The sequence below is a fragment of the Dendropsophus ebraccatus genome, chromosome 15 (assembly GCF_027789765.1).
Source record: "Dendropsophus ebraccatus isolate aDenEbr1 chromosome 15, aDenEbr1.pat, whole genome shotgun sequence".
Taxonomy (NCBI): Eukaryota; Metazoa; Chordata; class Amphibia; order Anura; family Hylidae; genus Dendropsophus; species Dendropsophus ebraccatus.
The window spans coordinates 63,349,931-63,367,331 of NC_091468.1; the positions used below are offsets into that span (position 1 = coordinate 63,349,931).

A 17,401-nucleotide genomic window follows, 5' to 3' on the forward strand; every position below is an offset into this window, starting at 1 on the left:
CTTTAAGACATCGTGTCCGTGTGTGGATTTGTCTGCACGCAATGAACAGGACTGACACCAACCCCTTTCGTGTCAGAAGGAATGCTTCAAAGATGTAAGAAGAGTGGAAGGGCCCTATCACACAAAGCGATTATTGGCTGTACTTGGCCGACTACCAACTGTTCCGGCCGATAATCTTTTCATTTAATAGGTCATGTTTTAAATCAATGATCAGCCAACGTGCACAATGTCGGCTGATTGTTGATTTAAAGCAGGCATGGGGAACCTTCAGCCCTCCACCTGTTGCAAAACTACAATTCCCATTGTGCACGATGGGAATTGTAGTTTTGCAACAGCTGGAAGGCCGAAGGTTCCCCATACCTAATTTAAAGCATGACCTAAAATCCCGATAGCGATGGTCAGCTGGCCGTGTCTAAAAGGAGCAGTAGTAGACCACCGCTCTTGCCTATGGGCCACCCAGACGATCTAAAGATTGTCCGGGCAGCTCCTCTCGTAACTCCCCACCCCCGCTGTTGGTGCGTGAAATAGCACAGACAGCAAGCGGGGAACGTGAAGCAAGTGAGCGCTGAGCTGACAGGTTGCCCATTGGTCTGAAATATTGGGCCATTTACAACAAAGGTAGAAGAAGGCATGAGCCTTTTTCTGGTGGTCTTGGTGCCACATTTTAGAATATACCTTTAGAGGTCTTGTGGGCTCCATATGTCATTGGTTCTCAGTTGTTTCGGTGTCATGAGTGGGGCATAGACAATATTAGGCAGGTAGTTTTACGGTAAGGGTATGTTCACACTGAGCAAATACGGTGGAATTCTGCCGTTCTCAGTGTCCTGTAGTGTGTGAAAGAGAGGGCGTGCGCTCCTCCGCTGCTGCCGCTCTCCGCTCAGAGAGGTGACATGTCACTTGAGCGGAGAGCCGCAGCAGCGGAGGAGCATGCGCTCTCCCATAGACGAGCAATGACACACTGAACACGGCGGGACTTTCCGCCAGATTTGCTTAGTGTGAACATACGCTTATGGATGATTGGTATATTACTAAAGAGAAGATGCAGACACAGCATCTTTAAGTAGAAGACAGACATAATAAAGCAATAAACAAGATACAGTAGCGGCAATGTCTTGCTTGTCACTGTGAAGCCCATTTCATCTATGCGTCTTGCATCTTAATACACACAGCTGAATTACGCTTTGAAAAGTTTAGCCGTGTTCTGAGACACAACACAAAAAGTCACTTGTTTGCTCACTTAAAGGTTGGTATTGTCTCGGCATCCGCAGCGCAACAATTTCCCTTCCTATTCGTGTTTTTCTAAGTTTTTGCTGGCTCACGCACTATTCCTCCAGTAAAACTCCCAAGATGAACTAAGTGTTTCTTCACACGGGGCACCGACGGCGGCACACAAACAATATCACCACCGATAGGCTTTTATATTAATTAAAAATAAGCATTAAAAAGGAAAAGCTACCTGCCGCTGACTACCCGGCTTCGCTTTTATTTCTCATCTTTTGGCGCATAGAAGAAATATGATTTTCTCTTCCAGAACGTATTTCCCTCTAGCAGCAAGGAAGACATAGAGCACCACCACTTATTTACCAGTAAGTGCTTTTCAATTACAGGTAAAAGCTGAAATATTCTTCCTCTGCGGAGGGTGCAATGCTCTGCGGCTCGGCATGACTTAAACCTAGGCATTGATGAGTCATTAATACAATTGTTCCAGAACGCCCGCTCATTACTAAAATGCATTATTACTGTACTATTTTTAAAGCTAAGGCTTCAAACTATTATGCTGCTATTGGCAAGACAAAGCCTTCTTCTTCTGCTGCAGTAATAATAACATTAACCTTTAACAATATGCAAAGACAAAAGGCGATGCAGTCCTTTGTCAGGGTGTCTGTCTTGAGAGATTGGATGAGCTCTAATCAGGGGCGCCGCAATGATGAGGCGACCTGAGTCGTCTGCCTCAGGCGGCGCCACCAGCTATCTTCATGGGGGCGGCATTCGGGGCCGCTTTAACCAGAGGGCACATGGTGCACGTGCACCGGGCCCACTGGTTAAAGGGGCCCCCCCCCGAGCAGGCCGGCCGTTGCTATGTGCGACCAATGCGGTCGCACAGGGCTCCGGCCACCAGCCTGTCAGGGGGGAGCGCCATGGAGATGGGTAATCTACTTACCCCTCCATGGCGCCCCCTGCAGGGCCCCCCCGTCCGCCGCTGCCCCCGTCCGCTGCTGCTGCGGCGCTTCAGCGCTGCAGCAGCAGCGACACTGACAGAGAGAGAGCCATTGGCTCCCTCCCTGTCAGTCACTCTTGTGGCCGCACTTCCTGCGGTCACAAGAGGCCGCGCTCTCCCTCTAGCGCCCGACGTCACTGGAGCGTCGGCGCGAGGGTGAGGGGAGTGCAGCCTCTTGTGACCGCAGGAAGTGCGGCCACAGGAGGGAAGAGAAGAGGAACGCGTGGACCTAGGTGAGTAACAGTGTTTGTTTTTTTCAATGTTATATGGGAGGGGGAGCTATATACTACGGGGGGGGGGGGGGGGGGGGGGGGTTTGGGGGGGGCACAGGGGGCTATATACTATGGGGGGGCACAGGGGGCTATATACTATGGGGGAGGACAGGGGGCTATATACTATGGGGGAGCACAGGGGGCTATATACTACTGGGGAGCACAGGGGAGCTATATACTACGGGGGAGCACAGGGGGGCTATATACTATGGGGGAGCACAGGGGGCTATATACTATGGGGGAGCACAGGAGGCTATATACTATGGGGGAGCACAGGGGAGCTATATACTATGGGGAGCACAGGGAAGCTATATACTATGGGGGAGCACAAGGGGCTATATACTACTGGGGAGCACAGGGGTCTATATACTATGGGGGAGCACAGGGGGGCTATATACTACTGGGGAGCACAGGGGAATATATACTATGGGGGAGCACAGGGGAGCTATATACTACTGGGGAGCACAGGGGAGCTATATACTACTGGGGAGCACAGGGGAGCTATATACTACTGGGGAGCACAGGGGGCTATATACTACTGGGGAGCACAGGGGGCTATTTACTATGGGGGAGCACAGGGGGCTATATACTATGGGGGAGCACAGGGGAGCTATATACTGTGGGGGAGCACAGGGAGCTATATACTACTGGGGAGCACAGGGGGCTATATACTACTGGGGAGCACAGGGAGCTTTATACAATGGGGGAGCTTAGGGGGCTATATACTATGGGGGAGCACAGGGGAGCTATATACTATGGGGGAGCACAGGGGGCTATATACTATGGGGGAGCACAGGGGAGCTATATACTATGGGGGAGCACAGGGGACCTATATACTATGGGAGAGCACAGGGGACTATATACTACTGGGGAGCACAGGGGTCTATATACTATGGGGAGCACAGGGAATCTATATACTATGGGGGAGCACAGGGGGCTATATACTATGGGGGAGCACAGGGGGGCTATATACTATGGGGGAGCACAGGGGGCTATATACTATGGGGGAGCACAGGGGAGCTATATACTATGGGGGAGCACAGGGGAGCTATATACTACTGGGGAGCACAGGGGAGCTATATACTACTGGGGAGCACAGGGGAGCTATATACTACTGGGGAGCACAGGGGGCTATATACTACTGGGGAGCACAGGGGGCTATATACTACTGGGGAGCACAGAGGGGCTATATACTATGGGGGAGCACAGGGGAATATATACTATGGGGGAGCACTGGGGAGCTATATACTATTGGGGAGCACAGGGGACTATATACTATTGGGGAGCACAGGGGAGGTATATACTATTGGTGAGCACAGGGAGCTATATCATATTGAGGAGCACAGGGGTCTATATACTATGGGGGAGAGCACAGGGGGGCTATATATTATGGAGAGCACAGGGGGGCTATATACTATTGGGGAGAGCACAGGGGGCTATATACTATTGGGGGGAGCACAGGGGGGCTATATACTATTGGGGGAGAGCACAGGGGGGCTATATACTATTGTGGGAGAGCATAGGGGTCTATATACTATTGGAGAGCACAGGGGGACTATATACTATTGGGGGAGAGCACAGGGGGGCTATATACTATTGTGGGAGAGCACAGGGGGGCTATATACTATTGTGGGAGAGCACAGGGGGGCTATATACTACTGGGGAGAGTGCACAGGGGGGCTATATACTAATGGGGGAGCGCACAGGAGGGCTGTATATAACTGGAGGAGCACATGAGGGTCTATATACTACAGGGACACCTTAAAACTATGGAGGCACAGAGGGGTGTAACTACTGTATAGGGGTACAAGGGACCTAACTACTGTATGTGTTGGAGCCTAAAATATTTGTCTGGCAGATTCTGGAGAGAAGATTCACAGCCAGGAGAAGACTTCAAGGTGGCCCAGGCTGGATGGAGAGAAAAAGAAAAGGTGACAGACTCTGATTGGAGAAAACGCCACTGGATGTAACTGCACTCTGTTATAGGATTGTAGTGTTAGGGGTCATGATGTGGCGGTATTATGTAATGGTATCATTGGTAATATCTTTCTGTTTTGTTTAGTGCAGTTTTTATGTAATATGTAATCACTGTATAGTGGAAATAGTGTTATAAGGTAACTACTGTATGTATTGGGGCTCTTGATACAGTGTGGGGGCAAATTCAGTACATTATACAATGTGCAGAAAGGTAAGGGGGGGGCCACTCTTGAGGGCTGTGCACTGGGCCCACCAATGTATTAAAACGGCTCTGGCGGCATTCAGTGGCAGATTATAATATGGGCGGTTCGGGCGGCCGCCCACATTATAATCCGCCACTGATTGTACCATGTACTGGAGTCCCCCCGCGCCCGGGCAGTATCTGTAATGAGATGCTGTGAGCGGGGGAGACTGTATTCATAAGCGCCCCGCTGTACTAAATCAGCCGCGCCGTGCTGATACTACAGCGCGGCGCTTATGAATACAGTCCCCCCCGCTCACAGCATCTCATTACAGATACTGCCCGGGCGCGGGGGGGGCTCCAGTACATGCAGACGGATCACGGAACGTGGGAATGCAGCCTTAGTCCCCCGGGTGATGTGCGGCTGCCGGAGGTGTCCCGTCCTGTCCCCGGCAGCGCACGCATCAGAGAGCTCCCTGTGCGCCGGAAGTCACAGGCGCACGGGGAGCTCTGTGATGCGCGCGCTGCCGGGGACAGGACGGGACACCCCGGGCAGCCGCACATCAGCCGGGACCAGACCAGAGAGGCTCGACGGGGGAACGGAGGGTAGGTGAGTTGTGTGCTGTTTTTTGTTTTTGTTTTATCTGCTGTGCAGGGGGGGGGGGGAGAGGGGGACCATCTATAAGGTAGGGTGGAAAGAGGGGGACGATCTATAAGGGAGGGGGGAAAGAGGGGGACGATCTATAAGGGGGGACCATCTATAAGGGGGGGGACCATCTATAAGGGAGGGGGAGAGGGAAGAGGGGGACTATCTATAGGGGGGGGAAGGGGACCATCTATAAGGGAGGGGGGAAAGAGGGGGACCATCTATAAGGTAGGGGGGGAAGGGGACCATCTATAAGGGAGGGGGGAAAGAGGGGGACCATCTATAAGGTAGGGGGGGAAGGGGACCATCTATAAGGGAGGGGGGAAAGAGGGGGACCATCTATAAGGGAGGGGGGAAAGAGGGGGACCATCTATAAGGGAGGGGGGAAAGAGGGGACGATCTATAAGGGAGGGGGGAAAGAGGGGGACGATCTATAAGGGGGGGGGCCATCTATAAGGGAGGAAGAGAGGGAAGAGGGGGACCATCTATAGGGGGGGAAGGGGACCATCTATAAGGGAGGGGGGAAAGAGGGGGACCATCTATAAGGGGGGGAGAGGGAAGAGGGGGACCATCTATAAGGGGGGGGGGAGAGGGGGAGCATTCTATAAGGGGGGGGGAGAGGGGGACCATCTATAAGGGGGGGGAGAGAGGGAAGAGGGGGACCAACTATAAGGGAGGGGGGAGAGGGGGACCATCTATAAGGGAGGGGGGAGAGGGGGACCATCTATAAGGGAGGGGGGGAGAGGGGGACCATCTATAAGGGGGGGAGAGGGGGACCATCTATAAGGGAGAGGGGACCATCTATAAGGGGGGGAAGAGGGGGACCATCTATAAGGGGGGAAGAGGGGGACCATCTCCTAAAAGATCAGCACCCTCCTCTCCTGACATCCTCTGTGCTGCTGGGACTTCTCCTATAGGATTAGCACCCTCCTCTCCTGACATCCTCTGTGCTGCTGGGACCTCTCCTATAGGATTAGCACCCTCATCTCCTGACATCCTCTGTGCTGCTGGGACCTCTCCTATAGGATTAGCCCCCTCCTCTCCTGACATCCTCTGTGCTGCTGGGACCTCTCCTATAAAGTCAGCCCCCTCCTCTCCTGACATCCTCTGTGCAGCAAGGGACCAAACATTATGTTTATTGGGGACAGCAGTGGGGGGGGGGGGGGGGGGGCAGGGGTGGATTATAATGTGGGCGGATTGACCGGGGGGGGGGGGGGGGGGGGGGGGCGTCATTCTATAGTTCGCCTCGGGCAGCAGAGAGGCTAGAATCACCCCTGGCTCTAATGAGTGACCTAATACAACAGGTTAATTGATAAAGTTTTTAAAAGTTTAAAACAGGGGTAGGGAACCTTGGCTCTCCAGCAGTACTACAACTCCCATCATGCCTGGACAGCCAAAGCTTTAGCTTTACCCGGAGGAAACCCACGCAAACACGGAGAGAACATACACACTCTTTGCAGATGTTGCCCTTGGTGGGACTATACTATTTTCCACCAACACTTTCTTCGGTTCTACCCCCATTTCTAATGATTTACCAAACAAAGCCTTTATTTGTAAAGGAAAAGGGAGGCAAAAAAAGTGCAAGCAGTTTGCCGTGTAAATGGAAGGCTGCAAATAGAACTCTTGTCTGCTCTGAAGTTATCTGAATACAAGATATTCTTCTATTGTTAACACTAAATAGTCGTTTTCGGAGATGAGATGTGGTGTTACGTAGATGTCATCTGTGGATGCATTTATAAGAGTGGATAGGGTTCAGCAGCTGGCTTTAAAAAAAAAAAATCTATATTTTCCCAAGTAAAGAATGCAAGCCATGTGTCTTTGTCAGCTTAGGCTTTTACTCTCCTGAAGAGCTCCTACTGCAAATTGAAAGAGCTCTGCATTGAAGCACTGAGGGAATAGTACTTGTTTCATTGCCTGCTCATCCATGTTCCTCATCTTCCTCCATTGCACAACCATGTCCTTCTTATATTTCTATAGAACCTTCACCGGCAGACAGAAGAGGCCAGACGCTCATAAAGGAAAAGGTGAATCGGATGACAGACCATGGCGTCGGCGGGGATACAAATCACTGCGTTTATTATAGCGCTGATGGCGTTGTGTGCGGCCATTGTAGCGACTTTACTACCCAACTGGAAAGTCAACGCAGACGCTGGGACGAACATTGTTACCTCTGTCGTTCAAATGCAAGGACTGTGGATGGACTGCACGTGGTACAGTACCGGTATGTTTAGTTGCACTGTGAAGTATTCCATTCTTTCGCTCCCTTTGTATACTCAGACAGCCCGAACCACTATGGTGCTGTCCTGTATATTGTCCTGTTTGGGGATATTTGTGTCCGTGGCAGGGATGAAATGTACAAAGATAGGAGGCGATCTGCATACTAAAAGCAACATTGCTTTCGCGGGAGGAACGTGCTTTTTAATAGCTGGTATTCTTGCCATGATTTCAGTGAGCTGGTACATGAAAGAGATTATTTCCAGTTTCTTGGATCCCTTCATCCCAGAGAGTAGTAAGCATGAGCCCGGAGGGGCGGTGTATGTTGGCTTCATCTCTGCCGGGATGCATTTCTTAGCAGGTGCCGTCTTCTGTGCATCCTGTACTGAGAAGCAGCAGGAAGATCGGGACTCTCCTGTAACAAAAACACCGGAGACGGCGGCCCAGCAACCAGAGAGCAGCAACGCCGGCTATAACCTCCAAGACTATGTGTAAATGGAAATGCATTGGGGTTTACTATTTTATCTTGGTATTAGAATAGTGGCAATAATATATTTTACCGAATCGTGCTTTCCTAAAAAGAATGAATAAAAATGGATACAAATGCACTAATATTTTATAGACAAAAAAAAATAAAATGTTGAAGATGAATTGCAATTTTTGTTTGGTATTCGTGGTTATGGTTTCCAGAGAAACTACAGTACACCTCTCACAAAAAGTTACTTTACACAACTGAATGTATGGTTGACTAAATAGCTGCGGGTCACTCACTTAAGGGGGAGCATGGGGTGACTCGCAGCCCTGGGGTCCCAGCTTTGTTTCTGACCAAGGGTGACGTGCATCATTTGTATGTTCTCTTGCAATTGCAGGGCTTTCTTGTAGATCCTCTGGCGCTCTCAATAAACACACAAACACAATGGAATTTAGATTGTGAGCCCCATTGTAGACAGGGACCAATGTGAGTAATGATAATCCCTGTTCTGTAGAATATGTTTATATATATATATATATATATATATATATATATATATATATATATATATATATATACAGGGCTCCAGACTAAAAAATTTACCTAGGAGCCATTGGCTCCTAACCTGAAAAATTTAGGCGCCAAATAGAATATTTGGTCGCCAACATTTTAAACCATGTAAAATTAATGTTATGTTACATGGGACTTACTGTGTGCAGAGGCCACGGCAGCATCCTCCTCCTTTAGATCCTTTCTTTTCTTAGTTTGTATATGGTTGTCAAGTTGCAAGTTTCCATGTTGAACGTTTTCAGTCTGACTCAGTACTGCAGCTTCACTTGGCTAGCCTTCTAATGAGGCTTACTCTTCTGAACTTGAACTTAAAGGGAACCTGTCGACCCCCGTGCCGGGGTGACAGGCTCCCAACCCCCCGTTAGAACCCCCTATACTCACCTCATCGCGCCGGATCCCGCTTCTGAAGATGGTCGGGGTCACGGAGATCTCAGCCGCTGCAGCCCGGCGTGCGCTGAGAGATGAGTCCAACGCTCAGAGAATGACGGGAGAGTCCAGCGCTCCGTCATTCTCTATGAGTGTTGGACTCATCTCTCAGTGTGCGCGCCGGGCTGCAGCGGCTGAGATCTCCGTGACCCGACCATCTTCAGAATCGGGACCCGGCGCGATGAGGTGAGTATAGGGGGCTCTAACGGGGGGTTGGGAGCCTGTCACCCCGTCACCGGGGGTGACAGGTTCCCTTTAAAAGCTTGCAACAGTCTATACATACTGAGCTAGACTTCTGACTGCAGCCATAGTGACCCCCCACAAGATGTGTATATAGATAGATATATCTCTCACCTAGTGACTAATGCAAGTGACCCCCTACAATACAGACACCTGAGGGGCCCTGATAATAATAATTGTGCATATATCTATCTCCCAGTGTCTGCAGCCAGTTTGCCCTACACTTATAGATGGCCCCCTCCCCTTATAGATGCCCCCTCCTCCCCCCATTATAGATGGCCCCCTCCCCTTATAGATGCCCCCTCTCTACCCCCATTATAGATGCCCCCTCTCCTCCCCCCTTATAGATAACCCCTCCCCTTATAGATGCCCCCTCTCCCCCCCCATTATAGATGCCCCCTCTTCTCCCCCCCTTATAGATGACCCCCCCCCCTTATAGATGACCCCCTCCCCTTATAGATGGCCCCCTCTCCCCCCCCCATTATAGATGCCCCCTCTTCTCCCCCCCTTATAGATGACCCCCTCCCCTTATAGATGGCCCCCTCTCCCCCCCCCATTATAGATGCCCCCTCTTCTCCCCCCCTTATAGATGACCCCCTCCCCTTATAGATGGCCCCCTCTCCCCCCCCATTATAGATGCCCCCTCTTCTCCCCCCTTATAGATACCCCCCTCCCCTTATAGATGCCCCCTCTCCCCCCCCATTATAGATGCCCCCTCTTCTCCCCCCCCCTTATAGATACCCCCTCCCCTTATAGATGGCCCCCTCTCCCCCCCTTGAAGATGGCCCCTCTTCTCCCCCCATTATAGATGCCCCCCTTCTCTTCCCCCCATTATAAAGCCCCCCCCCCCTTTCCTCTATGCTAAGCAATATTTAAAAAAAACAAACACACAAACTCACCTGACAACCCGCTCCCCCGGCGATCCTCTTCTTCTTTAGGTGCTGTCCCCGGCTGATGCGCGGCTGCCGGGGGTGTCCCGTCCTATCCCCGGCAGCGCGGCGCGTCAGTGTACGCCGGGGCTGTGACTTCTGACACAGGAAGCGTCTCTGACGCGCGCTTCCTGTGCCGGAAGTCAGGGCCCCCGGCAGCTCACTGATGCGCCGCGCTGCCGGGGATAGGACGGGACACCCCCGGCAGCCGCGCATCAGCCGCGCATCTTAAAGAGACAGCGCGCCGCCGCCGGGGCCAGTCGCAAATGGCGCCCAGATTAATAAATCTGGGCGCCATTTGCAAAATGTCAGTCGCATTGGCGACCAATTTTGTCGCCATCTGGAGCCCTGATATATATATATATATATATATAAAATTTATTATATCCCATTGTTTTTACATGTGCCACTGAGCCCCATGGGAATAGTGAAGCCTTCTTTTTTAAATTAAGCATACTCACCTGCCTACGTTCCTGCACTGCCTTAGAGGAGCGGTTGTTCAGGCCTCTACTAGCCAGGCCTGATTCCTGGTGATGGACGCAGGCAGCATGATACTGAACATACAGGAAGTTGAGTTACTCCTTGCACAAGTAGCTGGGCTTTATGCTTTTGTAAGAGGTGCAGTAGGAGGGGGATACCACATGCAGCACATGCTGTCAGGCAGCTCTGTAGAAATACCTCTACCAGTTTAAAAGATCTGGAGCAAACAGCATTTGATCCATTGCACAGCCCCAAATTTTAATGCCTAGCAATGCCCCTGGCAGGACCCTAACATGTTGTCACTTCAATGCTTGTAAAATACATGGCAGTGCCAATGGGCTATTATCCTATTACATGTGAGTACTAAGATGGCAGACCTGGGAGCCTTCACTAGGACAGAGGACGCTGCCCGTGAGGGCTTACAATCTACTTTAATGCCTGTAGTTTTGCACTAATAAACAATCTATGAAGTAGACACTCAAAGCTGGCCTGTGGGCTTCAGTTCCTTGGTTGCCAAGATATCCCATATGTTATCTGCAATCTAGTTACAGGGTATCCTTGCCTCTATCAGCTTCTTTGAACCCATATTACACGGGGCGACATAGAGGAGCAAATAAGTACTGTCAGCGCCCGTTTGCTCCTCGTTCCTTACTGGCTGCCGCCGCTATTACACATGGCAGCAGCGAGTGGGTAAGTGCAGGAGAGGCCACAAAGGGGCTGCCGGATGATCGCTAGATCGTCCGGGCAGCGCATAGAGGAGCAATAGCACCATATGGCTGCTATCACAGTCGTATAACACGTTGAAAGACAAACGACAGCAACGATCAGCTGACATCGTTCATGTCGGCTGATCGTTGCCTTCTATTACACGGGACGATTATCGGCCAATAATGATTCCGTGTAATAGGGCCTTTAGAGTGGATGAATGGCTGGGATCTCTAGTTATGACAGGTGTGGCATAAACATGACTCTACATACCAGCTTTGCACCAGCCCCAATCTCATGAAACACTTGGGGTTACCTATGAGATCCCAATGACAGACATATCGAGCACCCGCCAGCAATAAATAAATCCCTCAGATTTCAGGGTGTCATTCAGTAATGTTGGATGAACCTATGTCTAAAGTGCCTGGCCTGGGGGCAAGTATGCTTAACCCTCCTCACTCCTGACATGTGTTGTTGGAGTGAAGGGTTTGGCATACTTGCATTTACCATGCCTACAAATACACCACCGCTGAGTTGTCCAACAGCAGCTTTCTCTTCTCTCCACATTCAGAGCACATGCACAGTTGACTGAACAGAACATGCAGCTGATGGCCGAAACATATGGGCAGCTTTAGTTTCAGAACAGCATCGGCATACCATGTAAAGCACACAACAGTACTTGATCTGTTTATGAAGCTTTGAGAACATAGAGCACCTTACCTCCGGTTTTGGGACAAAGGCACGACCAGGAATAGTAAAACAATGTTTGACTTGGCAAAGATACTGAGTCATGATGGACAGCCTACTCCTCTGTTTATTGCAAGTGGGCGCCGTCATCCTCTGCAAATAATTGAAGACCCAATAAGCCACTGTGTATATTGTTTTCCGGTGAAGCAAACCTATATACCTTTTACAATGCATGAGATAAAATGTGAGCATGAAGAATAAGTTCTGAACCCTGCATAACCATGCAGTAGGTTGGAGCAGCCATGGTCCCCGGCTGCTGAAGCCCATAGCAATTAAGTCCCAAGCCAGGATCAGCGTCATTGCATAAGCAGTGATCAACCCTCCACAATCACATTGGAGGGAGGCAATCCCGCTACTAGACACCAGGGATGGGGAAAGATCCATTTAAATGCGGCTGTCAGTTTTGATAGCTGCATTTAAATGGCTAAGTAGGCGGGCACAGTGATCGATCCATGTTTGCTTATAGCCATGGTCCCCGGCTGCTATCATCCTGCAAGACCCCCTCTCTAATTCCCCCTACCTGCCACAGGACGCATGGGTACGTCCTGGGTCGTCAATTAATATATATACATAAAATAGACACAAAAGCCAAAAAGGTCTCTGCTGTCACAACTGGCTCCATAAGGGTGCCCTACAGTTTGACAAGCACTTGATGTAGAGCATAGATTCTTAAGGGGTACTCCTATCACATAGGGTGATAAAGAGGGGAATTAAAAGGGTACTACAGAAAATACAGAAACTAAATCAGATTTATAAATGACTTATATCTATAAAAAAAAATGAGATATTGTATTTCTGCTCTTGAAATCATGATTCTCTATTGATGGGAAAACTGAAAAAAACCCTTTATAGATTGTGTGAACCTTTTCCAGAAAAAAAGACTCCCTGGAGCCCAGGAAAAGCAAAAATGGTGTGCCCGACAGCAAAGATTGGTCATACCGTACCTCAGCTACTTCGTGCTGAAAAGTCAGAGTCATCTGAGTCCTGCCATATCTGAATGGACCGGTTCTGTTGGCCATCTCCTCCAGCCACTTGATGATAAGAGGTGTAGAGACACTAAAAGGCAGATTCCCAATAATATGCACATTTGGTGGATCTGAAGAATGAATAATTGGAATGAACATTTTCTTATTCTCATCTTCTGGTGTTTAATCTTACAACATGCAAAATATCTGAGGACTGAGCTGTAAAGAGGGGAGGGAGGGCATCAGCTGGGCCGAAGACAAGCGATTGTGGGCAAAAAATACAACCATATTGGATTACAGCTTCCATTTCTTCTAGAACTAGTTTAGAAATTAAGGGAAATTACTCGATCAGATATATATATTTTTTTTAACCTGCTCCCCCGTACAAAATATTAGGGGATTTAAATCCTACATAGTTCACTTTTTTTTTTTTTTACTTTAAAAAAGTAAAATTTAAAGGGGTATTCCAGGAAAAATAATTTTTCCCCTATCAACAGGATAGGGGAAAAGTAGGAGATTGCGGGGGTTCTGATCTCTGTACGCCCCAGTGATCTCCGTATCGGGCCTCGGCTTCTGTATTATGAATAGAGCCGTGGGTACAGCACATAACTCGCGGCTCTATTCAGAGATTTGTAGTTTACTTCTATTTAAAATCTCCAGTGTTCCAGTGCTTATCAGCTGCTGTATGTCTTGCAGAAAGTGGCATATTCTTTTCAATCTGGAGACCAGGAGAGTTTTTCTGTGGGGATTTGCTGCTGCTCAGGACAGTTCATGACATGAACAGAGGTGGCAGCAGGGAGCACTGTGTCATACTGGAAAGAATACATCACTTCCTTCAGGACATACAGCAGCTGATAAGTACTAGAAGATTGGAGATTTTTTTTTAATAGAAGTAAATTACAAATCTCTGGCACTTTCTCACATCAGTTGATTTTTTTTTCACTGCAGTACCCCTTTAACTGACAAAAGCCAAAAGAGTGTTGTTTTGGCCTCAGTTTGGGGGATTAACTGGATCAGCTGGATAGAAAAGCGCAGATTCCTATGCTATCCAGGATCCAGTACAACAAAATTGAGTTTTATTTTAACATGAGATCCTGTGAATGCCAGATGCCAGATCCAGATCCTGTTAGCGCTATACCATTATTATTATACTAGTAACTAGTAAGGTTGGGTTCACACAGTGTTTTTGCAATCTGTTTAACATAAATGTTTTATTTAAAAAAAAAAAAAAAAAAAAAAGAACGGATGCAATTGTGCGCAATCCGTTTGCAGCCTAACCACTCATTCCACTATAACTGTAAAAAAATTCTAAAAAAAATATATAAAAATAAATAAATTAATTAAATTGGCTCACCATCTTCCCATGCTTTATGCATATGTTTAGAAAATGCCCTGTCCATCCTGTATGTCAGAATATCACCATGCACAATGCGCACTTTTCCCATGGACGCTTCATTTAACATCTGCAAAATAAGCAATTTAAGTAAATTAGACCTCATTGCTATCTAATACTATTGCTGTTTAAAGTGTCACTGTCGTGAAATTCGTTTTTGCATAAATCAATAGTACAGGCGATTTTAAGAAACTTTGTCATTGGGTTTTTTAGCCGAAAAATGCATTTTGAAAAAGCAGTTTGAAGCTCTCTCCCCGTCTTCACTGTTCTCCTATGGAGAGAGCTAAATAAAAGACCAAAACAGGACAACAAAGAGTTAATCTACAAATCCCTCACCCTTTATCTCCTCTGACAGTCAGCACTGACCTCTCTGAGCTCTGATTACAGCTGTCACCCAGCTCCCTGCCTGTAATCCTCTGTTATCTGCTTTCGGCTAACTCCCTCCTCCCCTCTCTATAGACCAGACTGGGTACGTCTGATGCAACAAGTCACAATTTTCAGATTTTTTGCAGTGGATGGAAAAGAGGAGCGAGGGGGGGACCTGGGAAAAGGCTTTTTAAATGTAGATAATGGCATATTTGGCTAATAAACCCAATTACAAAGTTTCTTAAAATCGCCTGGACTATTGAATTCTACAAAAAAAAAAAATATATATATATATAAATGACAGTGACTCTTTAACCCTTTCGCTCCAGTGGCCACAAGAATTCTCACACTTCTAACATGTACAAATAAGGCGGAAATAACCACATCACACAGTTCTACTACTAGCCTCCCACTACGAAGTATAAAAATTTATATTTGAGGCCAAAAGTGTGACCAGTTCCTATGTATCATTTAGACCTACAGTAGGGAAAATAAGTATCTGATACATGGCTGATGTTTTCCAGCCTACAAAAAATGGAGAGGTGTGCAATATTTATTGTAGGTACACTTCACCGGTGAGAAACAGAATCTATAAAACATTCCTGAAAATCACATTGTATGATTTATATATAATTAATTTATAATAGGGATTTGATCACCGACCAACCAGCAAGAATTCTCTCACAGACCTGGAAGTTTTCTTTTAAGAAGCTCCTGTTACTCTGCACCCAGATGTAATAATTTCACCTGTTTGATCTCCTTACATGTATGTGTATATATATATATATATATATATATATATATATATATATATATATATATATACACACACACACACATATACATATATATACATACACACACATATAGGGGTTCGTAGGAACCCAAACTCTCGGCAATGATTCCTGCTGTCTGCCCGCTCCGTGGAGAGCCATAGGCTGTATCCCAGTTTTCCAGGCAGTCCTCCCACTGTATCCACCCGCTGCACGGAGCGGGCAGACAGCGGGAATCTGATGCCGAGAGTTCAGGTTCATACGAACCTGAACCTCGGCAGGTTCGGGCTATCCCTAATATATATATATATATATATACACACACACACACACACAACAGCTGTCCACACTCCATCAATCACACTCCAACCTCTTCACCAGGGCCAAGACCAAATAACTGTCTAAGGACACCGGGGACAAAAAATTGTAGACCTGCACAAGGCTGGGATGGGCTATAGGACAATATGCAAGCAGCTAGGTGAGAAGGCAAAAATTGTTGGCACAATTATAAGAAAACAGAGGAAACACAAGATAACTGTCAATCTTCTTCAGTCTGGGTCTTCATGCAAAATCTCGCCTCATTGGGTAAGGAGGATTTTGGAAAAGGTCGGGAATTGGCCCAGAAATACACAGGAGGACCTGGCCAGTAACATGATGAGAGCTGGGACCAAAGTCTCAAAGATTACTGTGATGGTGGATTCACACTCGTTTTTTTGTGGTGTTTTTCTGGCCTCCAAAAAGGGCAGGGGAGCCTGTACACACACTGGTGCGCCTCTGGCCAGGGAGTAAGTCATCAGCCCAACCACTACAGATAACAGAGGTGGTGGTCAGAAACCTAGACAACAGCTATAAACACATGACACATGAGAGGGGGCCTAGCAGGAACCCAGAGCTAAAAAGGTATTAACCCCTTAAGGACCGGGCCTGAAATGGCCTTAAGGACCGGAGCAAATTTTATGAATTTGACCAGTGTCACTTTATTCATTAATAACTTCGGGATGCTTTTACCTATCCGGCTGATTCTGAGATTGTTTTCTCGTGACATATTGTACTTCACATTTCTTGTAAATTGGAGTCGATACTTATAACGAATCTTTATGAAAAAACCCAAAATAGCGTGAAAAATTGTGAAAAAATGCATTTTTCCAACTTTAAAACTTTTCTGCTTATACAGAAAATGGTTATACCACATAAATTATATATTAAATAGCATTAGCAACATGTCTACTTTATGTTGGCGGCATTTATTAAACTATATTTCATTATTTTTAGACAATAGGAAGCTTAAAACATTAGCAGCAAATTTCCAAATTTTCAGTAAAATTTCAAAATCAGATATTTTTAGGGAACTGTTCAGGTTTAAAGTGTATTTGAGGGGACTGTGTGTTAGAAAGCCTCACGAAGCACCCCATTTCAGAAACTGCACCCCCTAAACTCTGCAAAAGCACATCCAGAAAGTTTTTTAACCCTTTAGGGGAGTCACAGAAATAAAAGCTAAGTGTGTAAGAAATTTGAAAATTTTAATTTTCTGTGCAGAGATTTTATTGTAATCCAATATTTTTCATAATTATAAACCTATTACCAGAAAAATGCACCCCAATATTGATTGCCCCGTTTCTGCAGTTTATAGAAATACCTCATATGTGGCCCTATTGCGCTATTTGACGCAACCACAAGCCTCAGATATAAGGGAGCGCCTAGTGAATTTCAATGGCTCCGTTATTTTTGGTCATTTTTGACTGTACCACTTCAGGTTGGCAGAGGCTCTGGGGTGCCAAAACCTAAAAAACACCCCTAAAGGGACACCATTTAGAAAACTACACCCCT

At 47.4% G+C, this 17,401-nt stretch overlaps 2 protein-coding genes across 2 annotated transcripts in view; one reads left to right on the forward strand and one right to left on the reverse strand.

Annotated features, from left to right (window-relative positions):
- Positions 1 to 17,401, reverse strand: part of TFB1M (transcription factor B1, mitochondrial) — a 51,099-nt gene that overhangs the window by 12,256 nt on the left and 21,442 nt on the right. Inside the window, exons 4-6 of the mRNA XM_069954574.1 lie at positions 14,397 to 14,505; positions 13,022 to 13,173; positions 12,051 to 12,170 (exon numbers count right to left, since the gene is read on the reverse strand). Of these exons, the coding sequence (XP_069810675.1) occupies positions 12,051 to 12,170; positions 13,022 to 13,173; positions 14,397 to 14,505 (381 nt within the window). The remainder of the gene's footprint in view (positions 1 to 12,050; positions 12,171 to 13,021; positions 13,174 to 14,396; positions 14,506 to 17,401) is intronic.
- Positions 7,338 to 8,051, forward strand: CLDN20 (claudin 20). The gene has a single exon (XM_069955449.1). The coding sequence runs from the start codon at positions 7,338 to 7,340 to the stop codon at positions 8,001 to 8,003; it is 666 nt and encodes a 221-aa protein (XP_069811550.1). The 3' UTR covers positions 8,004 to 8,051.